This window comes from Orycteropus afer, unplaced genomic scaffold, assembly GCF_000298275.1.
Source record: "Orycteropus afer afer isolate SDZICR_OR568_19922 unplaced genomic scaffold, OryAfe1.0 scaffold00263, whole genome shotgun sequence".
Taxonomy (NCBI): domain Eukaryota; kingdom Metazoa; phylum Chordata; class Mammalia; order Tubulidentata; family Orycteropodidae; genus Orycteropus; species Orycteropus afer.
In genome coordinates, this window is record NW_006921850.1 from 3,057,152 (window position 1) to 3,083,449 (window position 26,298).

General features: G+C 39.8%; 1 protein-coding gene across 1 annotated transcript in view; it reads left to right on the plus strand.

Annotated features, from left to right (window-relative positions):
* The window catches only part of ELMO1 (engulfment and cell motility 1), a 679,198-nt gene that overhangs the window by 309,209 nt on the left and 343,691 nt on the right, over positions 1-26,298 (plus strand). Inside the window, exon 15 of the mRNA XM_007950092.1 lies at positions 11,968-12,076. Within this exon, the coding sequence (XP_007948283.1) occupies positions 11,968-12,076 (109 nt within the window). The remainder of the gene's footprint in view (positions 1-11,967; positions 12,077-26,298) is intronic.

Below are 26,298 nucleotides of genomic sequence, written 5' to 3' on the forward strand. Positions count from 1 at the left end.
TAGTCACAGATAAACCAAAACAACCCACTCTTTTTCTTCCATCCACCACTCTCCTCACTGTGCACATCGTTAAGAACAGGTCGTTTGCTAATAATGAAAACTGGGAGCATAGAAATTACATGACTCTAAATCAATGGTTCTCAAAAATATGGTCCCCGGACTGGAAGCATCCACATTACCTAGGAACTTGGTAGAAATGCAGCTTCTTGGGCTGATCCCAGAACTACTGAATCAAAACTCTAGGGGTGGGATCCAGCAATCTATGTTTTAATTAGTCCTCCAGATGATTCTAATGGAAGCTCAAATTTGAGAACCACTGCTTTAAATAAATAAGACATTACCTCACCAAGCCTATGGTGATGTCCACAGGTGCCCTTCACACCTGCCATCTTCTTGGGCCCAGGAACATATGCCTGGCATAAGAGGGGAGGTTTTGAGCCCAGTTTCTTTTATAAGTCATCGGCCACAGAATCACTCCTGCTACCTCTGGCTTTTGGAATCGTCAGCAGAGTTGATTCCCTGTTTCCCTCAGAGATATCAGGGTCACTGGACAGGCATGAATACAAGTTATCACTGCTGTTACTGATTCCTTTCTCCCTCTTTGTGCTTTCCAAAAGCTACCTGACACCCAAGCATGGGGGGGCTTTCAACCAGAGTGCAGTGGTGGCTGCTCTGTGTGTTTCACACATCCTGCCTTTGTTACACTATATCAAAGTGCAGCTAGCATTTCTTTTTGGTTGATTAATGTTCAATTCGAGGTCTATTATGAACCTCCAGGCTTTAATTACTGCACCATTACCCAGTCAATTCCTTGCCATTTTATATTTATGGCCTTTATTATGCCTCTGTATGTGCAACTGCCTAATTTTATTCTGGAAGGATTTCATCTCATTAGCTGGGTTTTATACCATTCCTCTCATTTGTCCGGATTGTTATTTATCTCGGTTCCTTGTGTGCACTTTCTGCTTTATTATTTCACCAATCTGACCCCTTATACATTCTTTTTCTCTTTTCCAGAGGTTTGTGGTTCTTTTGCTCTTGGGAACAGCTCTTGTATGTTTTTGCAAACTCTGCTCCTTGTGTTCTTTTCCTTAGTGATCTGCTGGGTTCACACTCTCCCTGGAAGCTGCCAACCTGCTGAGAACCCATCTCAGCGACTTGGTGTCCTTGGCCTTGTCCTGAGTGCTAGCTCACTGTACCATGGGCCACTGCCTCTTTCGAAATGGCCAATTATGGGTCAGGAAAGATGAGAGTATGAAGCTTTTCTCTCTCTCTCTCTTTTTTTTTTTTAAGTGCGCTTTTAAAAATAATTTGTAAATATATTCTTGCTTCACTAGCACTTTCTCCCTCAACCCCCCAGTGCCTCAGGAACCTTTAGGTTCACTTGCTCATTTTATTGGGTTCTACCACCCCAAACTCTGGGGAGCAGCCCAGCAATCTGTTCAATGAGACTTCCCAGTGATTCTGAGGCACACTGAAGTTTGAGGCCCATTGTTCTGAAGAGAGATTAAAAGAACCTCTGGAAACCCATCTGAGAAGTAATATTTATTCCACCTGAGTCATTACTTTACCAAACAGCAAGATTAATAATCTCCATGGCAGTTGTGCTTTGTTTTCTGTTTATATATATATATATATATATATATACACACACACACACACACACACACACATATATATATATATATATAACAGAACACACACACACATATATGTTAATAACAGCTTTGCCCTAGAGCCATAAGAATATTTCAGAAAAGCATATGGTAACACCCCAGGACAAGAGCTCATGTAATTATTCTAACAATAGTCAATAGTCTATCAATCTTCTCCATCATTGAGCGTTCATAGTGTTTCAGGCTGTTTTTTTCAAATTTATTTATGTTCTATTTAATCTTTAAATTCCTGTTTAGGTAGCTGCTTCTGTCCCCATTTCTAAAGGAGAAAACTGAGGTTAAAGAATGAGTAGATGTTCACCAAACCTGTGAGAAAACTCAAGGAGAGCATTTCTGTCTAGACCCCCATCACTATCCACTCATAAAACCATATCACAAACTTTCCTCATCAAAGTTGTGTCACTATTTATAAAGAACAAAACAAAGCAGTTGCTGTTGAGTCCATTCCAACTCCTGGCAGTCCCATGCATTATAGAGTAGAACTCTCTATATGGTTTTCATGCCCGAGACCTTTGGGAAACAGATCACCAGGCTTTTCTTCTGAGGCCTCTAAATGAGTTTGAGCTGCCAGCTTCCTGGTTAGCAGGCAAGCGCTTAACCATTTGTGTCCCCCAGGGACATCTATCACTGTTTCAGCCTCTTTTTTTTGGTAGGAATTAGTAAAATGTAGTAGCTAAGAGTATGCTCTGGGATGAAGCCACCCAATATGTACTCCTGGGTCTATTTCTGTGCTTTGTGACCTTGGGAAAGTTACACAACATCTCTTGGTATAAATTTCTTTGTCTGTAAAGTAGGATGGTTGTAGTACTGTCATATGTGTTAGTACAAAGGTATTGCATGAGACCATTAGTGCTGAGCACTTAGAACAGGTCCTGGGCGATGAACACATGAAATAAATGTGAGCTGATCACTTCCTTAAAGCTATTCTCCTTCAGGTTTATTTACTTTGGGGCTCCCCTTCCCTGACTGTAAAATGAGGATTTGGAGCAGGTGGACTAGTAGCCCTTGGTTTTAAACTTCCTGAGGTTCTGCTTGTTCTGTTTTGTTTTTCTAGTTGGCATGAGTTTACAATTCTAATGTTCCTCTTTCTCTGCCCATTTAAAATCATCACATTAGAGCTTTGACATGTTTGTTTAATTTTATGGACTTGCTCAAAATTCATAGTCACAATTACCCTCTTGTGTAGCCCCCTCGAGGTAGCTCAGTGTTCTTTCCAATCCTTTGCTCTGGCTTTCCAGGGACCAATCATCATTATCATTGGTACCCAGGGAGAGCAGAAGAGAAGTGACTTCTTGTGATTCCCTAGTCTGTGTAAAAGGAAACAAAATTGAGCTTAGTTTTTGACCTTGGAAGAGTCCTGAGTCATGGTGATGTGATCCAAGCACAGATACTTTATTCCAGGATGTTCTGTGATCTGTTCCCAATGTGGAACTACTCCCATGTTGGGACCTCATAATATAAGTAAGACTTTTTGTTTCATTGTTGGCTTAACATGGGAAAAGATTAGCGTTTCCCTTTAGTAGATCAGGAGATGGATTTTACAAATTTGTGAGATTTGTGGAATTCCTGGGTGGGACCAACATTAACCTGCTTGATTGCTGTCTTAGTTTTCCATTGTTGTTGTTATGTGCCCTTGAGTCGTACCTGACTCATAGTGACCCCTCCTTAGGTTCCCCAGGCGGTATCACTACAGAAGTAGGTTGCCCAAGCTTCCTTCTAAGGAGTGGCTGGTGGGTTTGAACCACCGGCCTTCTGGTTAGCAGTCAAGTGCCTTAGGCACTATGCTACCAGAGCTCCTGTCTTAATTCTCTAGTGCTGCTAAAACAGAAATACCGCAAGTGGATGGCTTTAACAAACAGAAATTTATTTTCTCACAGATTAGAAGGCTGTTGTTGTTGTTATGTGCCATTGAGCCGGACCCAACTCATAGCAACCCCTCCTTGGGTTTCCAAGGCAGTATCACTACGGAAGTAGATTGCCCAAACTTCCTTCCGAGGACTGTCTGGTAGGTTTGAACCTCCAACCTTCTGGTTAGCAGTCAAGTGCCTTAGGCACTATGCTACCAGAAGGCTGGAAGTCTGAATTTCAGGGTATCTGCACCAGGGGAAGGTTTTCTCTCTGTGTCTGCACTGGAGGAAGGTCTTTGTCTCTTTTTAACATCTGTGGGCCTAGAAATGATCCTTGGAGAAGTTCCTTGGAAATCACGTATCTTGAAAGCAATCTTCTCCTGAGTCCTAAGGACGTGATCTACTCCTTGCTCTTCTTTCTTAGTGGTAGTCGGATCCTTTGACCTCTGCTCACTTGTTTAATCTCTTATATATCTCAAAGAGATTGACTCAAGATACAACCTAATCCTGTGGATTATATCCTGCCTCATTAACATAATTTGTCTCTAATCTAGCCTCATTAGCATCATATTAGGAGCTCTGGTGGTATAGTATAGCACATAACAACAACAACAACTCTATCTACTACATATATATCATAAACTAAGAGTCAGGTCTGACTAGATGGCCCATAACAATAACAACAACGTGTTAGGATTTATAACACATAGGATAATTATACCAGATCACATGATGGGAAGTATTTACCTCATTACATAACTGCCACACGATATCATTACATAGCTACCAAACCACTGAGAATTATGGCCCACACAATTTGATACATATTTCTTAAGAGACACAATTCAATCCATGACAGCTGCTAACCAAAATACTGGCAGTTTGAGTCTACTCAGAAGCAGCTTGGAAGAAAGACCTGGCAATCTGCTTCTGAAAAATCAACCTTTGAAAACCCTGTTGTTGTTGTTGTTATGTGCCGTCAAGTCAGCCCTGACTCATAGCGACCCCTCCTTGGGTTTCCGAGGCAGTATCACTATGGAAGTAGGATTGCCCAACCTTCCTTCCGAGGAGTGGCTGGTGGGTTTGAACCGCCAGCCGTCTGGTTAGCAGGCAAATGTCTTAGCCACTATGCTACCAGAGCTCCCTATGGAGCAAAATTCTGCTCTGACACAAATGTGGCTGCCCACACATGGGTTGGATTGATTTGATTGCAACTGATTGGTGAGGGTCACAGGCTTTGAGGACTTTTGTCCTATGGTGGTCAAAACTGTTTAGTATTAGGACTTTACTGCCACAAACATTGTGCTACAAAGGGACTTGTTCTTCAGGGTCCTTACTCTTTCCTTAGGCTTGTATGCCTGGAACTCCTGTGAAAGAATCCTGCTTGAATATGAGCACATGAGACTTTCTGTCCTGCATTGTTGGTGGAACACAGTGCCAACAGCACTACTTCCTCCATATGCCTCTAATGCTTGAACATCTAGAGGGCCTGCTGCTCCCTTTCATAGGTCCCCAGAGGTCCATCATCAGAGAGCTAGTCTCACTGCAGTCATGATTTTGGTTTAGCTGCTGGTAAAAGTATTGTATGCAGTGTTGGCTAAGCAGCACACAGGATTAGGAAGAAGGAAGGAAATAGAGAGCTAATGAACACCAACTCTGTGAAGTCTGTTTTATGTACTTTTCCCCAGTTATGTGATTTAATAGGCACAACAGTCTTATGAAGTGGGTTTTACAACCTTCTCTACATCCCCAAAGTAATGGAATGCTTTGAGTAAGCTTATACTAGTTAGTGGCAGCTTTGCCAGAATCTTGTATCATCACTGCTTCCTATACCAGCTTTGTGTCAGATTGTTGTTAGGTGCCATCAGTCAGCTCCGACTCACAGGGACCCTTTGTATAACAGAATGAAACATTTCCCAGTCCTGCATCATCCTCACAATCGTTGCTATGTTGAGCCCATTGTTGCAGCCTCTGTGTCAGTCCATCTCACTGAGATCTCCCTCTTTTTTGCTGACCCTTTACCATATATGATGCTCTTCTCCAGTAATTGATCCCTCCCGATGACATGTCCAAAGTGAACAAGACTAAGTGTTGTGTCTGAATTAGGACAGAACTGGACAATCTCTTGCCTTTGGAGAGAACCCAGTACATAATCACACAGTTTGCCCAGTTGCCTGTGAGGAGATCAATGTGCTTCACCTGACCCTAAGTTACAATAGAAGCAAAATAAAAAAATGTTGGAGTAGAATACCAAACTCACTGCCGTTGAGTCGCATCCGACTCATAGTGACCCCTCTGGGTTTCCAAGGAGCTCTGGTGGTGTAGTGCCTAAGGCATTTGACTGCTAACCAGAAGGCTGGCGGTTTAGACCCACCAGCCACTCCTTAGAAGGAAGATTGGGCGGTCTACTTCCGTAGTAATACCGCCTCGGAAACCCAAGGAGGGGTCGCTATGGGTCAGGTCCGACTCCATGACTTCAGACTCCATGGCAGTGAGGTTTTTTTTTGTTGTTGTTGTTTATCACTACAAAGTGTTGTTGTTGTTGTTATGTGCCCTCGAGTCAGACCTGACTCATAGCGACCCAACCCATCCTTGGGTTTCCAAGGCAGTATCACTACAGAAGTAGATTGCCTCATCTTCCTTCCGAGGAGTGGCTGGTGGGTTTGAACCACTACAAAGTAGATCACCCAATCTCCCTTCCTTTGAGGAGGAGGAGTGGCTAGTCGGTTTAAATGGCCCTATAATGAGAGATAATGAGAGAAGCCCTCAAGGCTCATCCCAGGTCTGGATTACAGGGTGGAATGGGAAGATCTTCAAGTGGAGGGTAATGTGCCATGGACAACCAGAAAACTTCAAATAAGTCAGCAGTGGGATAGTGAGGCTAAGAGGGGAAAGATGGTCCCAGGAGTCAGAGAAGGGGACGGGTGCTTGAGTGTGCCTGGCATTGTACTCAGCAGTTAATGGTCATGCCCAACCCACTCCTCAGAAGGAAGGTTGGGCAGTCTACTTCCGTAGTGACACCGGCTCGGAAACCCAAGGAGGGGTCGCTGTGAGTGGGGTCTGACTCAACGGCACAAAACAACAACAACAAGCCAAATAGTTCCTGATCTGCATGGTTTGAGGAAAACAAGAAGGAACACAAATTTTCAGAGAGGAGCCTGAAAACTTATGGAAATAAAATCTGTGGGGATAGGACAGCAGCTTTAGTCCCCCACCCTGAGCAATTAGTACTGATCTTCAGGGGTAAATGAGAGGAGAGAGAATCTTATGCTTTTGTCTTGGAGGAGAAAAATTTTAGAAGAAATCCACTTCTATGAAGTAGAGGAAATTTATTAGATGTGATATTTGTTGACTTTCATGGCAATATGTTTATGAAGGCAATTTGTAAACTGTGAAGGGGCAGGAAGAGAGTTGGAAAGTGAGGAGTTGAAACATTGAATCCCAGGACTGATATAGGCTTGCTCCCTGATATTCATAAAGTAATAGTAACACTTGCTATATAAAGCTTATGGACTTTGTAAACTGTAAAGTATTATGTACTTCATATTTTACAAATACACACTGTTTTTATTTTATACAACATGCAGACAGTTACAGCTTCTTTTGGCATGTGCCATAGTCTAAGATGAGTGATAATAGGTTTTAGTAACATGTCCATTTTGGTGTTTGTTCCAGTCTGTTTGCTCTTAAAACTGAAGAGTAAGGTGAACAAAAATGAAAGAAATATGCCTTGATAGTTCCAAATGGGACTTTTCAGTATGTCTCATATGCCAGTATGCTGAAAATTAATATAGAGATATCGATGTTTAATTTAAAACAAAACAAAGCACAATCTATTGTCCAGTTTTAGAATTCTCTCTCACTGCAGTATAATCTAATGATTAACAACCATAGTTTTTTCTAAAATATACCTATAAGGACATTGACCTTAAAACTTACACAGACAACTTTAAAGATTTGTGACTGTCTTGTCTAAAGAAATTGCTCAAGAAGAGGGTTTATTTTTCTTTAGGTCGGTAAATATGAGAAGATGGATAGTGCATTAGAGAAGAAAAAGCAGGACTCCTTCCACCAGATTTACATATTGATTACTTAAATTACTACTTAATTTAGTGCCTTCTAATAAACTGTGCCTTGGAAATGTTTTTCCCTTGAACATTTATTGGCTGCAGTAATTCTACCTACAGTGTATGCAGATCACACTGTCATTAAATATTGATGTGCTCATGAAATGTTAATAGTATGTTAATGTGAAATGCACTGAAATGTGCTCTCTGGGAGCTGGTTAAAATCTACCTAGCTTCTGTCTTATCGTTCTGTTCTGTCTTCTTCTTGCTCTGATTTTTCCTTCATTTTCTCATCTTCAGGATTCAGATTTGCCCCATATGGTTGTCTTAGATACAATGTTTTTAAAAGAGAAGTAAAAATGCACTGACTAAGTGGGATTTAGTTGTTCTCCAATCCTGGTTTCCTGACCTAGAATTCCTTGTTAGAGTCAGAAAAACAAAACAAAACAAAACAAAAAAATCAAACCAGTTGCCATCAAGTCAATTCCAGCTCATGGCAACCATGTGTTTCAGCTGAACTATGGTTCATAGGGTTTCCAAGGCTGTGACCTCTCAGAAGTAGGTCACCAGGCCTTTCCTCTGAGGCAAGTCTGGGTGGATTTGAACTTGATTTGAGCTGCCAACCTTTTGCTTAACAGCCAAGTGTTTAACCATTTGCACCACCCCAGGGACAGATCCAGAAAGTTTCTTTTTAAAGGAGGGGAGTGATTCATGCTGCTAATGAGATGTATGATCAGAAAGATAGGTGAGAAGAAACCAGGAAAAGGGAATGAGTCTTTCCAGGCCTCTGAGCAATGATCCTACCCTTCCTGGCAGAAGAGGGGATTTAGTTTGAGTTTAAATACCGTTTTCTTAGATGAAAAAAAAAAAAAAAGAAAAAAAGAAAAACTCAGAACATATGCCTCCTAAAACAAGATTTTGCTATTGAGTTGACTATAAGTCATGGCAATTCCATGTGCTTCAGAATAGAACTGTGTTCCATAAGGTTTTGAGTGGCTGAGTTTTGGGTGCTAGATCACTAGACTTTTTTTCTGAGGTACCACTGCATGGATTGGAACTGCCAACCTTTCAAACTGCCAAGTGCTTTAACTATTTGTACCATCCAGGGACTCCATGCTCCCTAAAAAGACTGTGAAAAGAATTTTTAGCATAAATCGCAGAGATACTGAAGGCTAGGTTCATGACGATACTCAGTGTATATTTATTTACATTAGCATATGTTGTAAACAGTTCAAAAAGTACTAGAAAAGAGGCTGGTCCATCCACTTCTTGGATGAGCATGAGGGTGATAAAGTGATGATGAAAAGTGTGAAGAGTGCATATGACTGTGTCAAGTGGAAGAAGAGATTCAACATGCAAACTATTTGAGCTTCAATTACAGCTAAGTAAAAATGTAAGGCTGGAAACCCAAAACAAACCGACCACATCAAGTCAATTCTGACTCATAGCAACCCTATAGGACACAGTAGAACTGCCCCATAATGTTTTCAAGGCTATAAATATTTATGGAAGCAGAATCTCTCATCTTTCTCCTGTGGAGTGGCTGGTGACCTTTTGGTTAGCAGCTGAATGCTTTAACCACTGCAACACCAGAGCTCCTAAGGCTGGAAGGAACTCCCCAAATGAAGACAATTGATACTGAGTATTGTCAAGGTTTATAGTAATATGTGTGTGCATATGGCACAGTGATTAAGTGCTTGGGTGCTAACTGAAAGGTCAGGAGTTCGAACCTACCAACATCTCCAGGAGAAAGAGGTGGTAGTCTGCTTCCCTAAAGATTACAGCCTTGGAAACCCCATGGAGCAGTTCTACTCTGTACTGTAGAGTTGCTATGAGTAGGAATCGACTTGGCGGCAATGTTTTTTGTTTTTATATTTTTATGTGTGTTATTGCTGTGGTGATTGTACAGAAAATAATTGGGCCACATTTTTATTGAAATCCTATTCTTTTTGTTTTAAAACAGATTTCCCTGTCCTCATATTACTTCACTGTTGTTGTTGTTGTTGTTATGTGCCGTTGAGTCGGCCCCGACTCATAGCGACCCCTCCTTGGGTTTCCGAGGCAGTATCACTACGGAAGTAGGATTGCCCAACCTTCCTTCCGAGGAGTGACTGGTGGGTTTGAACCGCCAGCCTTCTGGTTAGCAGTCAAGTGCTTTAGCCACTATGCTACCAGAGCTCCTACTTCCTACTTCACTGTTAGGAATCCCATATTTGTACCATTAAAATAGCACTTTTATTTATTGTTCCTTTGTCCCTTTGTTCTTTCTTCTTTCCAAGTTTTCTTCCTTTTATTTCCCTTTCCTGAATAGACTTCCCTCTTTTTCTCTTTTGTTTCTTTTCTGCCTCTTTCTCCCTTTTTTGGTCACTTGTAGGGCTCAGCCATCTTCCCTGCCAGGAACACTGCTTGAGCCCTTGAGCTGGACTCCAGATGTTCTCTCTCATCTCTCTTTCCATTCTCCACACTCTAGATCTTTTCTAAATAAATAAGATCACACCTCTTGCCTTGCCTGTTTAAGGCTCCTAGTTAGCTCCTCAAGGCCTTGGAATGATATCCACAGAGCCCAGTGGGAGATGGCTTGAGTCCACCTCTAGCTCCCTTGCCTCCCTGTGTTCTAGTTAGCCCCTCTCAGGCACCTGAAGCCCAGCTGCTGCCTTGTACAACTTCAGGTCCCTTCACATTATAGCACAGGTAGCTGAGCAGGGTAGCCAGCCTGAGCACATCTGTTCATCTCAGGTCCCTCTACTTGAAGTGTTTGTTCCCCCTACACCTTGGCTTGTCAAACTCATTCTCATCTTTTATTCCTCAATTCTCTAAGAATGTTTCTTGATCACCAGATTATCTAAACTGTTCTTCTTCAGGCCTTCCCTATCACTACCTATCACTTTAACAAGTCATTTTTTTTTTTCATAGCACTTGTCATAAAGTCTAACTATTTCTTTTGTGTGTATGTCTCCCTCAGTTAGAATGAGCACTGTGAGATCAAGATCCTTGTCTGCTTTGTCCTCATTTTATCACCAGGGCCTAACCATCTCCCTAGCATATAATAGGCACTCAATAATGTTATTTAAGTAAATAAAACACCATCCCTGCTTCTCTTGAGTTCAAAGTCTCGAGAGAAAACACAACAGTAAGTCACTACACAGCCTTGTTGTAGATGCTAGTGGGAGCTATTTAAAGTGCTAAGCTATTAAGGAAGCATTACAGTTCTTCCTAGAAAACTCAGAGACCACTTCAGAGATGGATAAACTGGTTCTTATGTAAGACAAGCAGCCTTCTCAGGTATAGTTTCTTCTGTACAGAGCTTTCCTTTGTTGACATATGAATTTTAAGTTGAGTAACTTTAAAATAGGTTTTTATTGTTGTTTTGTTTTTGCTTCTAATTTATGTGTAGAATGCTCCCTTAGTTGTAGGTGATAGGAAAGAGAGGAATATTAGAAGGACAAAAGAATTTTCAAAGAAAGGGTTGAGCAACCAGAATTCAAAGACAGGGAAGAAACTGGAATAAGTGGAAGCAGTGACTCTCTTGCTCCCAGAACTTTCAATGTCTCTCTCTTGTTTTTATTTACACGTTGGGCTTTTTTTTTTTTTTTTTTTGGTCAGGCTGGTGTCCAGGTAGCTCCTATGACCACAACTGTGGGCATAGTCAGCATAACCAAACCAAAAACCAAACTCACGGCCATTGAGTCAATTCCAACTCATAGCAACCCTGTTGGGTTTCTGGGGTGGTAAATCTTAACAGAAGTAGATTGCCCCCATCTTCGTTCCATGGAGTGGCTGGTGGGTTTGAACCACCAACCTTCTGGTTAGCAGTCAAATGCTTTAGGCACTGCACCACCAGAGCTCCTATAGTCAGCATAGTTGGACTGGATTCCCCCTTGGTATATAAGTCTCAGGGCATGATTGGTACAGTTTGTGTCACATACGTCCCTGGTGTGGACAAGTCAGCTAATACTAGGGAGTGAAATCTTGTAAGAATATGGAAACTTCTGTTGGAAATGTGGGAATAGAAGTCACAGAAGAAAGGTGCTACCCCAAAAAGGGGAAGAGTTGGCTTTTGTAGACCTGACAGTAGTTTTGTTATTTAAGTGAAAAGTCTTATTGTACTGTTTTGAAAAACTTCCCTTATATAATTCTGTGAAAATAGATACAAACAAGCAAAATATCCTTCTCTGTGGTCAAAGAGGGTTGAAGGAGGTTTGGAAAACATAAATATGTTAGTGCCAATGAGTAAACATTTTTTACTTTGAGTAAAACTTTATTCCAACCCCAAGAACCAACTAAGATTCAGATTTCTCTGTTTATAATGGAGCTGACATTCTTGACATTGTCTGCAAACTGAATTTCCTCTCTAACCTGTTCCTTCTCCCCTTACAGATTGTGCTTGAGAACAGCAGCCGAGAAGACAAGCATGAATGTCCTTTTGGTCGCAGCAGTATAGAGCTGACCAAGATGCTGTGTGAGATATTGAAAGTGGGCGAGCTGCGTAAGTACACTTGTTTCCTATAAGAGTCTGAAGCTTGGCAGAGTCCCAGCTTCCAAAGTTCTGCCCTGACCAAAACAAAGAATTCCCAAGGTGCTAGTGGCTCCATACAGTACTCAGAGTGCCTCTGCACCCTTTGGCTCAGCTTCCCTGTCTATGTATTTCTGCATGTCTGCTCTGAGAATAAGCATTATTAAAATCTCCAAGAATGGAGAAAATTGCAGGTACTACAGCTGAATTTTATATATCATGAGTATATATTAAAGCAGGCTTGCTTTTAATATTCTGTTTACGAAAAAGAGCTATGGATTCTTCTCTGGATTCTAGTTTATAACCTACCAGTAGATCATTTCCTTCTTTTTATTTCAAAACAGTATTTCTCTGTAAAGAAAAATTGAATACCTTAATGAAATCCTCTTGCTCCTAGTGTTTCAGTTGTGTGGAATGTTTTCCCTAAAGCATTCCTAAAGCGTACTAAAGAAAGTGGGTAGCTGATAATGAAAAATGTCAGCAATTTGTTTATTTGCACTTTATCTTATTTATATTACAAATTTTAGGAGAGGACATCAAGAAAAAGAGACATGATACTCCTTTTGCTTTTCACTCATTGGCATAATTTGGCTTTAACCTGTTAAGGTTAATCAGTCCCTACTATCACACCAGTGTTGAGCCTGCTTAAAGTAGCTAACATCCATTCCCTCCAACATCTGTAGTGTGTTGTTGTTGTTGTTATTTGCCATCGAGTCAGCCCTGACTCCTAGCGACCCCTCCGTGGGTTTCCGAGGCAGTTATCACTACGGAAGTAGGATTGCCCAACCTTCCTTCCGGGGAGTGGCTGGTGGGTTTGAACCGCCAGCCCTCTGGTTAGCAGTCAAGTGCCTTAGCCACTATGCTACCAGAGCTCCCCATCTGTAGTGTAGGAACCTATAAATCTTTTCTCCTAGGCTTAATAATGTGCGCACAGAGAAGATTGCCTATTTATTCTGTAAAAATGTTGCGAGTGTTTGGTATTATTGTGAAAATGTAAATGTTCCGTCACCTACTTAACAGCTTAGAATAGTGGTCGGAAATGATTAATTGGAAGGAATCCAAGGGTTAAATTAGAAAGGGGGTTCTGTTTTACTTATAGAGTAATAGAACTTACGATAGGTGCTGCTGAGGTAAACTAAAACATTTGAACTTAGTAAGGAAAAAACTAACACTTTGAGTAGGTCTGACCAAGCATAACAGCTCAGTGGCAGGTGAGGGGGCCCTTTCTGAACAGGTAAGGCATCATTACTATATAACACATTTTTGCAAAGCACACTGCCACCTCAAGCGTTAGTTTCCTTTGTGCATTATATGCACACTGTATTCGTGTGTGTGTTATGTTCATGGGAGCATTACTTACAAGCCTGAATTGAAGCATTTTTACATGAGAACAATAGTAACCTAACATGGAAGATTTCTGTATCAATCTGGTTTTTACCAGTTGCCATCAAGTCACTTCTGACCTATGGCAACCTCATGTGTATCAGTGTAGAACTGTACTCCATAAGGTTTCAATCTCTGATTTTTTGGAAGAAGAGAAGATAACCAAGCCTTCTGAGATGCCCCTGGGTGGATTTGAACTACAACCTTTTGGTTAACAGTGGAGTGCATTTTCCATTTGCATCACTCAGGGACTTCTCTCATTTAGGGATCACCAAATTTTAGATTTCAGCTTACCTGGATCCTCTGTGTGATTTATCCTTTCTTCTCCCTCTTTGGACTAACTTTCTGAGAATTCTCTCTGCAGTATTGCTTACTAGTTTATTCAGCATAAGGAAATAAGTCTGGAATAAAAAATTCCTATTGAATTCCTCAGCCTGATAACTGTGGCCATTTCTTGTTTATTTCAGTTGTATAGAAGAAATGTCAAGAGTCACTTGTTGAAAAAGAAAAAAAATCCACAGCCATCTGAGATTTTTAGAAACTGAGAGTAGCTGTGTTCTGTGTGGCTGGCAGAAAGAACCCTGGTAGTACAACACTTGGCAGTGAGAACCCACCCAGTAGCTCTGCAGCAGAAAGACCTGGCAATCTGCTGCCATAAAGATTGCAGCTTTGGAAAGCATATGGGGCAGTTACGCCTGCCACATAGGATTGCTATGAGTTTAAAATCAACTCAATGACATGCAACAACAGCAACACTTGGCTGGCATTTCTTGTGTTCAAGTTATTACCCTACATTTCTCTTTTCTTGCCATTTCCACATTTGTCTCTCCCATGGTACATTTTGTCTATTGGGTGTCCTCTGGATTGTAGCAGACATGCTGTGCTATGACATGCTGTACCCAGCTTACTATTCTTCTCCTTTACCTTGTAGACAAATATCTGTCCTGCATTTGATGGCACAAGTGGTTAAGCATTCAACTCTTAACCAGAAGGCTGGAGGTTCAAGTCTATCCAGACGTGCCTTGGAAAATAGCCCTGGCATTTATCTGCTTCCAGAAGGTCATAGCCATTGAAAACCCTGTAGAGTAGTTTTACTCTAAAACATACGGGGTTGCCATGAGTCAGAATAGACTTCACAGCAATTGGTTTGGTTTTTTGCTTTGGGTGTCAATGGGGACCCCATCTGGTGGGCAGAGTGCAACCATGGTGCAGGAGCAGTCCACCCTCATCAGGTGAGTGTACACACTGTGCTTGGAGTGGGTGGGTACAGAGTGGTGTGTGTCTCTGTGGGATACAGAGCAGCCCTCCCAACCTTTTGAAGAACTGGAACTACAAACCAAAATGGTAGTTCATTCTTATGGCTGAGATTATAGACTGGGGAAAGATGAAGGCAAATGCCTCAAGACTCCATGGTCACTTTTAGTTCTGTAGGCTAGTCCTGACACCAAAGAAATACCCAATTAAAAGTTGTTTGAGAAAAGGATATATATAAAAATGGAAGGATTCAATTTTCCAGAAATTGTTTTTCAGAATATGCCTGCTATCTGTTCTAAAGCTGGCAGTAACCCAGCTGCTGCCCTTGGGCTGCAGACTATTCCAGAGCCCACGTGATGGTAGAGAGATGGCTCCCAACATTCTGCCACCCTGGCTGAGTGTCTGGTCAAGCCATTCTGCAGCTGAGCTGGACTTGCTGGACTTGGATAGCTGGGTTGGACAAGCTCAGTGCAATGCATTGGAGATAGTAATACATTTATTCATCTGCTCAATAAAAATCTGATGAGCACTTACTATATGCCAGGGACTGGGCAGGAACCATGATGAACCAGATATGGCCCCTGCACAGTAGGAGCTTCTTTGTAGGAAGTGCGAGAACAGCTGAGACTGATTCCAACACCTTCTTTTCCCTAGTAGTTGTAAGCCATTATATTTTCCAAAATATGCCTCTTATCTATCGTAAAGCATAATTTTCCCAATGTCTTGTTAGTTGTAAGTTTCAAACTTTGACCTCTTTGGAAAGCAGTGGTCTACAAAGACCTCTCTGGAAATTTTGCAAGGCTCGCAAAAGAGTTTTCACGTTTCTGAAATTTATATGCCCAAATGACTTGTTTTCTGCTTATAAAATATTAAAGAGTTGCTACATACTGATTGAGTGCTAGACATCAAATGATAAAACACCCCGTGGTAAGAAGAAAATTGCTTTTTAATGTATTGCCTGTTGCCCATTGCCATATTAAATAAGTTACTAATATGAAAAACAAATCTGAATGCACCCTTATGTGGAAGGAGATAGCTATTTTTCTTCTGAAGAAAATTAGTTTCATACACAAATCCATCTTCTTTTGGTCTGCGTGCGCCTGCTTTTCCCCATTTCCTAAGTTCCTGGTTCTGAGCACTTCTCAGATTTGTGTTCATAACTGACCCCCACCCATGATCTCTTTTAGTTCTATAGGCTAGTCCTGACACCAAAGAAGCACTTAATTAAAAATCTAATTGTTTTTAAAAAGTAGAAAGTATAAAATAAAAGTTGTTGTTGTTGTTATGTGCCGTCAAGTCGGCCCCAACTCATAGCGACGCCTCCTTGGGGTTTCCGAGGCAGTATCACTACAGAAGTAGGATTGCCCAACCTTCCTTCCGAGGAGTGGCTGATGGGTTTGAACCGCCAGCCTTCTGGTTAGCAGTCAAGTGCCTTAGGCACTATGAAAATAAAAGTAGAAAGATGCAATTTTCCAGAAATTGTCTCTTGATTTTAACTTAAGATCTCTTGAGGAAACCCACTTCTGAAATACCAACCATATTTTGATGTCTAAAGTAAATATATTATGTTTAGTTAAATTACTGATACAAAATATTTATGTACAGTTCTTTCAGGTTGCCGTTTTTCTTAAAAAGTTATTATTTTTCTGCTTCTCAGTTATTGATGTTGCAAGTGGCCAATATGTTATCCCTAATAGTGTAGTCTAATATAATGTCTATTCTTGTTCTCAGAGCACATTTAATTAAATAAACATTTATTAAGATTTTTGAAGCCTGTAACACCCCAAGGAGTTAATTATGATTGATGCCATCTATATTTATTAATGAAGGAACGAATTACACTTACTGAATATTGTCCAGGGTCACTGAGCTCCAACTGGTGTTAAGAAGCCCAAGAAAGAACAGTACAGAAAGAGGCAAGAAAGTAGAGTGATTGGCCCAGCTTTGAATGAGCATGTCTGTTCCCTGTTCTGAGCATCCAGTGCCTTATCTTTAAAACGGAGATGACAACTGCACACAGTCTGGACTTTACCTTAATGAGATAATGATGCTGCCTTAGTTGAGTTTTTTTTTTTTTTTTTGGCAAGTCATAGAATCTCACCTTCTATAAGCAAAATGCGAAACTGCAGATAGATGAGTGTGGGGGAGATAACAGCCTAATTGACAGCTGGAACCAGGACCTACAACAATGTCCTTTGTGTCTTCTAGTCTCTAAATGATGACTAAAATTATTCTTTTAAACCTGTCATTTCTCATGAATTTCTCTTAAGAGCAAGTGTCAATTTTTAAAATCACAAGAAACAATACATATGGACCTGGCTCTTTGGTTCCATATCTCCATAACCTGGGCTGTGTGATTGGCATCCCCGCTAGAAGAAAAGATTGAAGTAACAGGAGGATCAAGTCTTTAAAAGAAGCGATATATTTTTGTGTGGCAGGGAGGGAGGGAGGAGAGAGGTGGGCCCCTCTTAGAGAAGAAGGGAGGCATAGCACAGACAAATCCAGAGATACGTATTACAGATGTAAAGTCCTTAAGTGGATATCCAGCTCCTAATTGGAGCTAAAAAGTGGTAGCTGTTATTTTTGTTATTATAGTTATAGTCCCAAAAGAAAATGATACATTACTGAGAATGGAGGGAAAACTAGATTCATAGTCTAAATTGGTTAGTTGCTTATCTTTTGCATATGTAGCAACTCACCAAGCTATATTCCAATATCAGGTCTAGCTAGAAAATTTTTTTTCTTATCTCTCTCTCATTTATCCATTCATTCAGTAACTGTTGTTGTTATGTGCCGTGGAGTCGGACCCAATTCATAGTGACCCCCCCTTGGGTTTCCAAGGCAGTATCACTACGGAAGTATATTGCCCAACTTTCCTTCTGAGGAGTGGCTGGTGGGTTTGAACCGCCAGCCTTCTGGTTAGCAGTCAAGTGCCTTAGGCACTATGCCACCAGAGCTCTTCATTCAGTAACTACAGGGTTCCTTCTCTCTGTATCAGGATCTGTACTAATGACTGAGGACATGGAGTAAAACATAGCTTCCTTTCTTAAGAAGCTCACATTTTAATTGGAGAGGCCTTCACATAAACAAATGATTATAAAGCATTATGCCTTTTGTAATACAACATTCAAAATGTGTTAATGGAACCAGGAGGCAATGAATGGTTCCTCCATTTGTGGGACAGGGCTGAGGAGGAGGGAGTCTTAGGCATGACAGAGAAGAAAAGATACATGAGTAGTGGAATCACCAAGAGGAAGAGAAGAATGACCAGGCAAGCATGAAAGTGGTAGGATGGGGGAAATTCTTGAAAAGTCCAGGCATTGGGACCTGTGGGTAAAAAGGCATGGAGATTCAGGGAATTCTAGTTCATATGGCTAAAAGTATAGCATTTTGAAGGTGCAAGCAAATGGAGGAGATGCTGGCAGAGGAAGCAAGAGTCAGATTGCAGGTATTTGCCATGTTGGGGAGTTTTTACTTTAGCTTAAAGGCAATGGAAACCAATAGGACAACTTTAATAATAAGAAGAAATGTCCCAGTCTTGGTCACAAAATTCTAGGATTGGATTTTTGATTTCTAGGAGAAGAACTAATGGAAGGAAAGCTCCCCTCACCCTAGACCCTGTCCTAATAATACAGCAGTTAGAATGCTTTTAGCTGGAAGTAATGGGAATCTCTGTCAAAGTGGTCTATGCATTTTCTGAGCATCCTAAATCTGGAATTCAGTAGTTCCTAGGGCTGGTTAACTGAACTCATCAGGATGTCATCAGAAAAGAGCATTTAAGGGTCTTTCCACCTCTCTGTCCTGGCCTCCTTGGTGTGTCACATTTGTCCTTAGGCAGGTAACAAAATGTCTTGGATAAACATGTGATCCAGAGAAATGAAGAGGCATTTCTTCCAGTGGGTCTCTTGTAGGTATGTGGAAATGTTTCCAAAAGTCTTTCAGCAAAAACTATTCTTAAACCAGACATTGATAAGGGGAATGGGACATCCTGAGGGCAGACTTATCATCCTGTTCCCTGGGCTGAACATGGAATAATGCTCCTCTAAAGTATGTGATCACACTCAGGATGGTAGATAGCTGAAGAGAATTGGGGTTCTGTTAAGTTATGAGAAATAACTACTTAAAACCCTTAACTCTGTCCCTTTAGTTTAAAAAGCCTATTTCTGCATTCTCCTGACTGAAAACGACAATAAATTGAAGTCAGGATTACAGAACTCAGTCATCTCGTCTTTATTGGAAGTTGGGGAAATGCACTATTTTCTTTTCTTTTTTTTTTTAATGCAGTAATATCAAAACTCATTTTTGTCAAGTTGGTTCTGACTCATAGCAATCCAATAGGACAGAGTACAGTTTCCAAGACTGTAATCTTTACAGGAGCAGACTACCATCTCTTTTTCCTGGAGTGGCTGGAGAGTTCAATCTGCTGACCTTTTGATGGCAGCTGGGCACTTAACCACTGGTCCACCGGGGTACCTTAGCACTATCAAAGGTTGCAGAAAAATGGAAATTGAAGTTTGATTATAATATGTTTCTTTTTTTACTACTAAGATGCCAGGACTTCTTTGCCTTACTTTGCTTCCAGCAAAATGGATATTATCACTTCCTCAATTATGTTTTCTTACATGAGCTGTATTTGCTTGTATATTGAAGGGCAGAATGGACATGCTTTTGTGATTGAAACCTTCATATTTTCCTGAAACACTTTTGCTATCTTCACCTCTTTGACCATGTATAATTAGATTAAAATTTAATAACTACTTCTCTGTTTAAAAAAAGTAGGAAAGAAATCCGTCTCACACACTATGGAAATATTCACCATTTCCTTACTTTGCCTTCCAGTGGCAATATTTATTATAACACTGGTGGTGCTGAGTGGAATACCTTGTATAATTCATCACTCAGACATCTCTGCTTTAGCAAGTAAAAATAACACAGATGAGCAATCTGCAGGACTCTTTGGCATGCAGCAGCAATTAGAATGGACACTTAACTCTGGGACATTGGTGTTTTCGTACATTGAGAAGTACCATCCATCACTTTCATTCTTACCCAGAAAGTTCTGGCTAAAGAAAGCTCAAGAAAATTAGCTTTTGACAATTAAACCTCTTAACGACCTTTTTCTCCTTAATACAAGCAATTCCTATGCTCCCTGTAAAGTGAAGACTCGCAGATCTTGACTACGTCTTGGATTTTCATGTTCTGCTTTCACATTCTTAAGTTTAAAGGGGGGAAAAAAAAAGAAGAAAATGTTCAAACTTTAATCCTGGCTTTAGAAAGTTAAGTCTACTTTTGACCAAAATTACAATTGTCATAGGAAAGAATATAAAAGTCATTTGGTAGTGATCATTTAGAATAATTATAAAACTGCTAACAACTTTTTTAATATTATTATCACAAGACAGCAGGACTTAATGTAAGATCTGTAGATTTAGAGACAAAAACCCTGAGTAATAGGCATAGCTGATACAGAGTTTTTTTGTCAAAACAGCTATGTTTCTCCTTAGTCTTCCTATGTGTGAAATGGGGAAATTCCTATCCTTATTCTGTTTGTGAATCAGATTGAAAGATACAAGAAGTTAAAGGGCTTTGTTAACTGTGAAACACTCTACTGATGCAAGAAACATAAATATGAAGATGCATGCAGCCTTGGAGAAACCAAGATGCACCCAGAGCAAAGCCAGCAATTTCTGTGCATTTGGTGGCTCTCCTGAGAGTTTGGAATTCTCTGGTGTTCTGTTTGTGGTTCAGAAGGTAGTACTTGTAGACACTTCTCCAATCACAATGACATTTGTATCTTAATAAATGATTGTTTAGGGAAATTACATTTTGCAGTTTAAAAGGCAAATATATGACATGAATTTCAACTATAAATTAATGAAAATCATTTATCTTTTTTGTTTTTAGGACTTACTCCTTTTAACATTATTTCTGAAAAGATGCATAGCTGGAAACAATAGGCATACATTTCTGTTTCCTCTTAGCCAGAGTGGGTTACGGATGGAGAAATAGGCCTCATGGAGTTGCACAATCTCATAATGAAGAGAGATAAAGCATGTTCAAAATGCAGACCCTCATTGTTTTCCTCTGCCCTGTAGAAAGGCTCGTCTCTAGGTTAATCTCAAACAGGTTTGGGGTGACTAGACTCCTAACTCCCCCAACTCTCCCTCAGCTGTTGGAGAGTATCACACCCTCCTCTGAACTCTTGTAGCACTTTGTCCCTGCTTTGCTCTACTTTCTGTTAATAATTTTTCTTTTCTTCTTTAATTCCTGGCCTTATTTACCCCAAGTGTTAAAGTGTTATGTATAATTGCATAAAGATAATAATTTAAAGTAAATAAAAGGTGAAAACAAGAGAAAATAAAAAATAAATAAAATGAAATAAATGGATGATGAGTGTTTGCAAGATGCATGTTATAAAGGCCTTTGCATTTTCTAGTGGTGGGCACTGAATTTGGCTCAATGGGTGTTCCAGACAAGCAAGATGAACTCAATAATAGAAACTAGATCAGTGTACCATCTCACATGAATATGGTCACTGTGAAAACCCCAATGCTAATTTCAATTAATGTTAACATTTTATTTCATAACATTTAATGCCTATTGTGAAAGATTATGGAGTAGGACACATTCCTATTGTGAAATGGGGCCCAACATCATAATAAAGCTTCCATAAAGCAACAAGCCAAATCATATTTAAAATGGTGACACCAGAATAGCTTTCCCATTAAAAATTAGAGCTAAAATAGGATGTGAGTTGTCCCCATTACCATCTCTCTTGATAAAGAAGCACAGAGAGAGAAAGTCCATGAATTAAAAAAAAAAAGTTTTAAAGTGTAAACAAGACTATATATCTAGAAATCCCTAAAAAAGCAACCAAAAAGCTGTTAGAATTAATGTAATTTAGAAGAGTAGTTAGATATCAGATAAATAAAATTTAATAGCTTTTCTGTGTGCCCTCAGTAATTAGTTAATTAAGAAATAGGAAAAAAAGGATCTCATTAGCAATACAAACAGAAATGTAAATTGCTTCAGAATACTCCTAACGGGAGACATCTTGGATATTTAAAGTGAAGAAAGCTATAGATTTTACTGAAATTACAAAATAGAAATTTCAAATAAATAAAGTATTTTATTCCCAGTGGGAAAACATTAATATTGTGAAAGATGTAGTTTCCTCCAAATTAGTGTACAGGCTCATATCTCGTTCCAAAGTACCAGTAGAGTTTGGAATGGAAACTTCACCATGATTCTAGAGTTTATATGAAAAAGTAAGAAGGTGAGAATTGGTAAGAGGGACTTGATTTTTAAAAATAAATAAAAGCAATGAAGAAAAGAGTGGAAACTAAAATATGTATCTGTAAAAAAAAAACTTTTAAAAGGAAATTTTGCAAGAAAGGCGAAAGAACTCATATATAACTTTGCCCAGGCTCACCTGTTAGGTAAACATTTTTCTATATTTCCATTGTTCTCTCTCTTTCTCCCTTTACACACATTAATACTATTAAGAAAATATATTTCCTGTGTGGCCAGAAAAATGTATTATTTTAAAAATAAAATTTGAAGAAATAATTAACAATAAATAAACTGTTTTGAAGTCTGATCTAATTCTGGCCTGTTGTCTCAGAGATAGCAAATGTGGTAGAAGATCTGCCTAGCAAGGGGCTCCTCCAGGACACTGTGGACAGGAAGGTGTGCAGGTCCTGCTGGCTAAGATATCAGCTAGGAAGCAGTTTGAAAGCCTGGCTCGGAACCTCTGCATACTCAAGGAAGTTTGGGAGAGGTTCACTTCTACCTGATTTCTCCCAAATCAGGTCAGATATGTTGCTCTTAGGGCTCTGCCTGAAATAAAAGTAATCCCCACCTTCTTTCCCATCTAGGCTTGTAACAAACAGCACTGTGAGCATGGCTTATCTAAAATCCAGTCGTTATATACGTGAGGGACTGTGGATTTCAAGACACACAACTTCTTTTGTAGGAATCCTTTGGTGGAGCGAGTGGTTAATGGGCTTGGCTGTGAGCCAAGAAGGTGATGGTTCAAGTCCACCCAGAGGCACCTCTGAAGAAAGACTTGATGATGTAATTCTGAAGAATTAGTCACTAAAAACTGAGTGGACATAGTTCTACTCAGACTCACGTGGAGTTGCCATGATTCTAAATCAACCAGATGGCAACTGGTACTGCTAGTTTCTTATGTAAAGAGAAGCATCTTAAACAAAGGGTTTCCAGAAAAACATCGAGGAAGTAACATGATCCCAGTATGCAAAGTAGGCTGTTTGCATGGATCGCATCCTCATTCCTCATCTGTAAAATCAATCCAGTATTATAGTTATTAATCTCACTCCAAAAGTATAAAATGTAAAAATGTCCTTCAGATTTTATAAAACCGTAAAAGCCTTCTCCTAGCCAGAAAGATGCCAATCTCTTTAAATCCAGGGCTTGACCCACAGGCTTTGTTTTTTCAGAGCAATAACAATCATCACCTGCTGGATTTGATGAACCAGGCTATGATCTAAAAGGTCCTAGTAAATCATAACTGTAGAATATTAATATGGAAGGGCATGAAATTGGAGGGAAATACTTGAAGATTCAAATAGATAGTAAAATAGAATTGAGATCTCAAAGGAAGGGAATTAAAACAACAGAAATCAGGATACCAAACTGTACTGAACTGTGATGAAACACTAACTTCTAAGGTTTTTGAAACCAAGTGCACTTGAATAAAATGAAGGGGTCGGGGGAAGAATCGTACTTAGGAACAAATTCTTCAACACTCTTCCAGGAGATGCCATGGCTTCCCCCAGTGTCAGTTCCCCCTGGGAGTCCCCATGGTTGGGGGAGCAGCAAGGAGGATAGAAATCTCTAAAGTACCTTCTCATCCTTAACCTTGGGCCTTTGTATTAAAGATCAACCTGATTGTTGAAATATGTTAAGATGTAAATGCCAATCATGTCTCCCTGCCTTGGGCACTTGAACTTCAATCAGAAACCACTTGCTGATTTGAAGATGCTAGAGAGAAATTTTTAAAGATAATAATAACTATAATATGATCACTGCTATTTATTAGATGCTTTCTATATTGCAGGCTGTACATTGAAGTCAACAGTTTGTACACATTACTTGTTAACTATTACAACATCTCTATTTATAAATGAGGAATCTGGGTGAGGTTAAACAGCCCTAGGTCACCCAAGCATTAAAATGCAAAAAAACCAAACCTGCTGCCATGAAATCGATTCTGACTTATAGCAACACCCACTGGGTTTCCAAGGCAGTAAGTCTTTATGGAAGTAGATTACCCTGTCTTCCTTCCACGGAGTGACTTGTAGGTTTGAACCGCCAACATTCTGGTTAGCAGTCAAATGCCTTAGGCACTGCACCACCAGAGCTCCTTAGATGCATTATATGCTATTAAATGCAGCTAGTCTTTGACTTCTTAGACATATTTGAGTTGCAAGGAATTGCACTTATGACCTTCCAATTTTTTTTTTGTTTATGATTTGTGGATTTTTATGTATTATTAAAATATATCCATAAGTTTACATGTAATGATTCTAACACCAAAAGACAAATATTGGATTTATAAAGATACTGATAATAAAGGCAATAATAATGGAAAAAAAAAAGTGAGATATTAAACTTATATCAGAACTGACTTATGTCTGAGTTGGCAGAAGGAACCCTGTCGTAAGTGGGGACTACTTGTATTATGGGATATAATTGTGTTATTTACTCATAACTATCATGCACTATCAACTAAGGACTTCCGTTTCTTTTTTTTTTTTTTTTAAATGAATGTTTTCTTTACAAACAGTAAGCTTCTTAAGGACTAGACTCATGGTATATTCATCTTTTTATGCTCTGTATATAGTTTGTATTTAACAAATATTTATTGCATGAATACAGTAGTTTTCTACTTGCTTTAGGATCAGTTCCAAAAATATTCTTCAGACATCACTAAATTTTTTATGAACTTTGTGTTTTATCCTCAAGCGTGCCAGAAAGCATCTATGTTTTTCTTCTGAAGTTAGTGAGAATGATTTTTACAGAAAGGCTCCTCCCCTTCCCTTCCTTTCCTCCTCAGGGTAGTTTGGTCCAGAAGGTCCACTGTGGTCCAGATTTGCATTAGAAAATATCAACACTGCAGTATGTTCCCCAAAGAAGGAGAAAAGGACCTATTTTCAATCTTGTGTTTCAGAACACACGGCTGTGTGACTTCCTAATTTACTATATTCCCAACTGCCTCCAGAGAGCTCTTGGCTTCCGTTTGCTTTCTTTATCCACAGGGAAAATGAGCTTGGTCTCCGGGGTAGGCAGTTCTCCAGTGAGGACTTAGAGGTCAGTCATTGGTGCTTCTCCAGAGACACCTCTTTCTCCAAGATGTGTCCGGCCTCCAGGATTTGGAGGGAGCCAGGTGCCTTGGGAATGCCTCTTCAAGCTGGGAACCAGACTCCTTCCAAGGGCAGGACAGCTGGTTGTGCATCTCACTGGAGCAGACCTCTCCTTCTTTCCCAGCCTCTCTGGCTGCCGGCAGAAAGTAGAACCCAGCTTTAGATTCCCAACAAACAATCACACCCAATGTGGCTTCCCTTAGTATGGCTTTCTAACGGTTTTTGCCACAAGAGCAGATTGCAGCTGTGACCTGAGCATCTTTAGAAGTGTCAATCATTTTTTTTTTTTTTCCCCAAAGAAGCTATATGGAGCTTTATAATTACATATTTTCTTTTTTTTTTTTTTCCCAAAGAGTGAGTAAGGAGAATGACTTGCACATATTTTTCTCTTCAGATAGAAAAATCTACTGTTTTCTTTGCTCTTCTGTCTGGCATAACCTAGGCTGATGATTCTTGAACTTGGCTGTGCAACAGTCATGAGGTAGAGCTTTAATGAAATATATTGTGTTGTTGTTTATCTTTATGAGCAAGTAGAACCCACATTTCTTTGCTGCCTTCAACCTTGAGCAAAAGTCAGAATCATAAGCAGTGACATTTATTGAGCTGTTTTGGCTGGCTAGGGATTGGGCTTTCAGATGATGAGAAACGAGTGAAAAACAAAACCAAACCTCTGGCTGTTAATCCACTTCTCTTCTCTCTTAGAATACTGGTCATCATGGATGGTGAGATGGTAATACGGGGACCCTTGGATCCTTTGTCTTATTTCACTTTATTTTGTGCAATGGGGTTGTCTGTATTTATGCTTAAGGTAATACTTTAGTTTCTTTTTCTAAAAAAGTATTCCTCTTGAGTCATGACCTTGATTCATTTGATTTATTCTTTTGAATAGTTCATGAGATGTGGTTGTAGGCATTTTATCTCAAGAAACAGGAAAAAAATATCCAGAAAGGAGGCAGTCAAGTGAATTACTGTCTTGAAGTAATTGCCAATAGTGGCTAATCAGGGTACCAAAATCACTCTAGTGAATTTTGATTAATGTTTTAAAAAAGTGGAATAAGATAAATATTAGAGCATCTCACAAGTAGCAAAGGTAAATGTTTCATTAAATCTGGTGTTTTACATTCATCTGGATGTGTATACAGGGTTGCAATACAAAATGTGTTTTGTTTT